Source organism: Martes martes (genome assembly GCF_963455335.1).
Source record: "Martes martes genome assembly, chromosome: 12".
Taxonomy (NCBI): Eukaryota; Metazoa; Chordata; class Mammalia; order Carnivora; family Mustelidae; genus Martes; species Martes martes.
This window is the reverse complement of record NC_137900.1, coordinates 5536766-5542498: the sequence shown is the minus strand read 5'-3', so window position 1 is coordinate 5542498 and position 5733 is coordinate 5536766. Positions and strand designations below refer to the sequence as shown.

The following is a 5733-nucleotide window of genomic DNA, read 5'->3' as shown; positions in this document are numbered from 1 at the left end:
AAGTGATGATTTCTCATATTTTAATAATCAGTGGGGTGACAAGAGCCATCACTGAATGTGTCATCAAGAATCATGTGAATACTAGATGAAATACACAATACTTTCATCTCAGCATAGTGCAGCAAGCTCTTTTCTGGTACAACCTACATTACAACACTTATCACTTAAGTGTACATAGGACTGTCTCTTTTTTCGGGAATGTTTATCTAAGCCTGAGTTTTCTAATTCTGAAAGACTTTTGTCTTCAGCTTCATTTTGTCCACTAAGAACAGCTTTCTTCAATTCTTCCAAATTAAGATTTGAATTTTCCATTTCAAGTCGTAGCTCTCTTAATGATGGCTGCCTGTCAGACAGTGCTGCCTTCAGCTCCTGTGACAAGTTAGGAATGTGTTCCACCATTGTATTTAAGGTTTTCGTAGGGATGATGGAGGATGGCAGGACTTCTAAAAGGAGAACGGGAAGAGAGAAAAATACTCAAATCAAGGAACATCGGGAAAACAATAAAATTTTGTATAGACATAAAAAAAAAACATTGTCTTAATAGAATTAAACATCAAGACAGAATCAACAAATATCCTGATTAAACAGCTTAGAGTATTATAGTTGGGTGGCTTAAATTACTATAGCATCACCAAGATTCTGCTTTATTCCACAGACCTTCTGTCATCTTTCTTCATGGCCCCTTAATGCTTTCATTATGGCAGTTTTGACTCTTCCTGATTTCTGAAGGCACCTTGGTCATTGAAAACACTCAGTTTGACCACAGATGAATTTTTCTTACTGATAATTTTCTTCTGTTACTAATTTCTGAGTTCTTATAGTAATCCTATCTAATGTTCCATGGTGGCAAATTACTGCTTTGGGATAAAGTTTAAAAGGCAGAATCTTCAACTGCTCTATCTAAATGTCAGGAGATAACCAGCCTTTGACATCCCTCACACATCTATTTAACAGTTCATTTTTCCCAGAGTATTTACTTCAAATAAAACAATAAGCTAATACTTTATCTTTCCTCCTAATGCTCTTTCTCATTCAAGTTCTAAACTGACAGATGAGAATTTATACCATTTTTAGTTGTCAGAAGTTTTTGCATTTTCTTTCAGTAAGATATCCTAAGTTTAATTCAGCCTCTTCATAAAATTCCCTCTTCTCTAATTTAAATCTCCTATAGTTGGGGCCTTATTGAATGCACAGAGAAGCTAATAGTAACTTTCCATGTACTTAAAGCCAGTTAATTAATTAGGCAAAACAGTTGCAGCTTCTGTTGTGTTTATTCAGAGCCTGTGTTTTTTGGCATTCTTTTTCATCTGTAGATGCACATATAAGGTGTTTTGACATCTTGGCTATTGTGAATAGTGTTGCAATGATTGTGGGAGTGGCAATACCTCTTCAAGATCATGATTTCATTTATTTCAGATGCAGAAGTAGGATTGCTTGATCATATGGTAATTCTATTTTTTTTTCTTTTTTAGCAATCTCCATAGTGTTTCCTATAGTACTGCACCATTTTGCTTTGCCTTCCCACCAACAGTATACAAGGGTTCTAATTTTTCCACATCCTGAACAGCACTTGTTTTTTAAGGTGGGGGAGAAGCAGAGAAAAGAGGGAGAGAGAGAATCTCAAGCAGACTCCATGCCTAGCATGGAGGCTGATCTCACAACCCTGAGATCATGACCTGAGCCAAAGTCAAAAGTGGGTTACTTAACTGACTTGAGCCACCCGGGCACCCGTCTCTCTCTCTCTTTTTTTTTTTGTAATAACTATCGTGACAGCTATGAAGTGATACCATTGTGGGTTTTTTTTTCCCCCCAAAGATTTTATTTATTTATTCGACAGAGAAAGAGAGATCACAAGTAGGCAGAGAGGCAGGCAGAGAGAAAGAGGGGGTGGGAGCAGGCTCCCCGCTGAGCAGAGATCCCGATGCCGGGCTCGATCCCGGAACCCTGAGATCATGACACCAGCCGAAGACAGAGGCTTAACCACTGAGCCACCCAGGCGCCCCTACCATTGTGGTTTTTGATTTCCATTTCCCCGATGATTAATGACATAGAGCTTCCTTTCTTATACCTACCTGTTGGCCATTGCATGTCTTCTATGCAAAAATGTCTATTCAAGTCTTCAGCCCATTTTTTAACTGGGTTATTACCATTCCTTATATGCGTTGGAAATTAAACCCTTAGCAGATATATGATATGCAAATGTTTTCTCCTATTCCATAGCCTGCCTTTTCACTCTGATTATTTCCTTTGCTCTGCAGAAGTTTTTAGTTTGATGTTGTTCCACTTTTCTACTTTTGCTTTTGCTGCTTGTGTTGCACTTTTATTAAAAGTATTTTTTTAACTTATCTTGAAACATTTTGCAATCAACAGCAACTTTACCTTCTCAAGTCTAAATAAAAGATAATATCCGAATCGACTTGAAATCAGACAAACATCTCTTAACCACTGTATTTTGGACTAAAATTTCACTACCAGAGACCTCTTTTAGTTAAAAATATCTGTCTCTTATTTTTTTTAAATATTTTATTTATTTATTTGACAGACAGAGATCACAAGTAGGCAGAGAAGCAGGCAGAGAGAATTGAAAAGAAGCAGGCTCCCTGCTGAGCAGAGAGCCCGATGCAAGGGAATTAGTGACATATACTTCCAAAAAATTCTTAACTAATAATTTAAACATTTTTCTTAATCTTCACTTTTAGGCAATATCATGTTAGGTTATTTCCAATTAAATTATGTAGTAGGTAGCAATTAAGAGAGTTCTTTGAAAATACTTTGAAATCACAATATTCCTACAGAAATAGAAATTTGGCTAAATAGCTATATATAAATGTGCTCAGAAAATCATTTTTAAGCAACAATTTGGAAACAACCTAAATGTCCACTAAGAATGGTTAAAACCTGTATGTCCACTAAAAATGGTTAAATATATATATATGGTAGATTTATGATATAAAATACTATAAAGAAGTTTTAGTTTATATTTTTGGAGACTAACAATGTGAGAAACTGCTCACAATATGTTAAGTGAAAGTCAGGAGATATACATACATATCTCCAAAAAAATTTTTTAAGGTTTTATTTTTAAGTAATCTCTGCAACCAAGTGGGGCTCAAACATACAACCCTGAGATCAGGAGTCACGTGCTCTACCCATTGAGCCATCCAGGTGCCCCTACATATCTCATTAACATTGCTTTCCAATTCCTCATTAAAACAGATTTTTAAAATTTTCTCATTAAATTCACATATTTTTTCAAAGTCTAAATATCCGTGTTTCTCATTTTTCTTATTATATTTATATATCTATTTCAGTCTTTAATATGAGCGTATTTTATTTATTCAGAAAAAGTGAATGAACAAAGGCAACACAATGCAATCTGGTTGTCCCAACTTTGAATCAGTAAATCCCTGAATTTTGTAGTACTCTTCTAATAATATTATATAAGAATTCTGTAAGAACTTGCATTAAATAAATCAGTCTCTGACCAACAGTATAGAAAAGTAGAGTGAATAGCTTTATAATCATGTTTTAAATCCCATAAATGAGAAGCAAATTATGGTTAGTGTGCACAATAATTTTATCTGAGAGTCACTTGTATACAGGATAGATAGGCTATAAAATATAGTTGTGATTTATCATAAACTGAATATATGTTGTGAAATACAGAATACTAAGTTATTCATAACTGAGCTTGCATTTTCTGAATTTAATATGACCCATTACACTGCTTAGAACAGTTTGTGAAAGTTTGCATTGCTACTTAAACTTCCAGTTTATCTTTATAAATAGTTTATTACTAATGAAGTTGGTTTTGTTTTGTTTCTTAAACCATTTCAGATTTGAGCTGTCCTCAATTCTGGGGGCTTGCTTTTAAAGAAAATCTACTGCAGCTTCCAAGTGCTTGAAGAAGCATCAATCAGGTTTTCAGCTGAAAACTTCCTTGGCCAAACTTTCCTTGACTCTAGGTCCTCTTCAGTTTCTCCTGTAGATTATTAGGACCTTTTCTTTCTTCAACCCCTTACTGCACAAGTGAACTTAAAGGTCCAGGGCAAAGAGGGTGGGAGGCTAGGCTCTCCCCTTTGGTGACGTTTACAATAAAAATAAAATTAAAAGAGGAAATTTTCGATGGTGTGGGCCACAGCGCAGCCTTTTTGCAAAGGAGTAGAGTCATTAGTGAGCCCCTTCGTGTTTACCACTGCAGGATCCTCTCAGTGGTCTCCGAGTTCTGCCCCATTCCCTCTGGCACTCAAACCCGTGCACACTTGACTGCCTCCAGTCCTCTCAAGTTGAGATGTTCTATCCAGGTGCTCCAGCCCCTCAGCGCTCCCTCTCCCAGGCCCATGGACTTGACTCAGGTCCAACCTGAACGGGTCCCATTTCCATCGGGTCTTTGGGCAACCAACATCCTCTGTGGCTCCCCCTCTCCCCATCCAGATCATCAGATTGCCAGGAGGTGAAGGGCTCCAAGTACCCCTCAGGAGAGGCCTTTGTTGTTCCTGCTGCTTTTTCTCCCTCTGGTGAGCTCCCCAGTGAGAACTTACTAGAAAAGCAATTACAAGGGAAAACTCCACAAACTTTTAGGCATCACAGCCTCAGAGTCAGGGCCAAGCGCGGGAAGCCCAAGCACTCTGGAGCCAGGGAGTGGTCTGGGGCCTGCCCTCAACCAGTATTTGGAAGTATGTAGGCGGTGGGGAGGTAGGGGTGCTCACCTGCAAGTGGTTCGGATGCCTGCCGAGGTTCCCGCACTTGCTGGTGAGCCCTTTCCCCCCAGGAGACCGAGCCGCAGATCCGGATACGTAGGCGGACTAACTCGCGGCTGCAAGCCTTAATTATCTTGTCGTCGTTCTGCGCTGGGATCTCTCTGGGAAGCTGGCTCAGTAGTAAAAGCCAGACTTTTAGTAGGTGGGACAAGTGCAGGTGCGACATGTTGGACCAGATCCTTCTGTTCTGGGCGTTTCTTCCTGTAGGACTGAAGCCGCTGTCGCCCACCAGTCTCTGCCTGTGTTCAATCCTGGACTTCAGGCTGCTGTCCTAACCAGGTTTCACCAAGCTTTTATAGCCCTTGGGCGACCACTTAGACCTGAGTCAATTGTCCAAGCTCCACCCCTTTCTCCACCCACCTCCTTGGAATTCTGCCCCCCCTCCTGCCCCCCTCCCTTATCTCCGCGCCTTTCACCCTTAACAACTTTCCTCCCTTTACCCATCTTTCTGTTCTTGGACCCTTCACAGTTGTATATATATTTTTTTCTTTTCTTACCCTTAAACTATTTTGTATACTTAGGTAAAGTTAGTCAATATTTGAAGTTTTCCTTTATTATAAAGTTAGGCATTGCCCTTACACTAAATTACATCAAGAAAAATAAAATTGAAATCACCCATATTATCTCAAATTCAGTTTTCCATCATGAACACTTGTTGCGTAATCTAATCTAAATGTTAATTAATATAGTGTCTGGTATATCAACCCATAAAGATATAATGAATGAATGGATAAATTAACAAGAGAGAGAACTGATGAATTTTATCTAAATCCTGGTAAAAATGTTAAAATTCTCAATGCATCACTTTAAGCTTGTACAATATCTTAAGTTACAGTGAACTTTCTCTACTGATTTTCTCTACTATCTCCCAAACTATCTGGGAGATAGTTTGATTGTAACCAGTTTTTTCAATATCTTAATTTTAGGTTGTATTGTTTCTATATCCCTGGAGACTGGAGAGAACAAACACACA

The 5733-nt window shown here is 38.4% G+C and overlaps 1 protein-coding gene across 1 annotated transcript; it reads right to left on the bottom strand.

Annotated features, from left to right (window-relative positions):
• LOC308352967 (prorelaxin-like) lies at positions 1-4926 on the bottom strand (the record flags this gene model as incomplete). The annotated part of the gene is made up of 2 exons (XM_080819495.1): positions 1-443; positions 4710-4926. 2 exons carry the CDS (start codon positions 4924-4926, stop codon positions 109-111), a joined length of 552 nt encoding a protein of 183 aa, XP_080675621.1. The 3' UTR covers positions 1-108.
• Between the last annotated feature and the right edge of the window lie 807 nt (positions 4927-5733).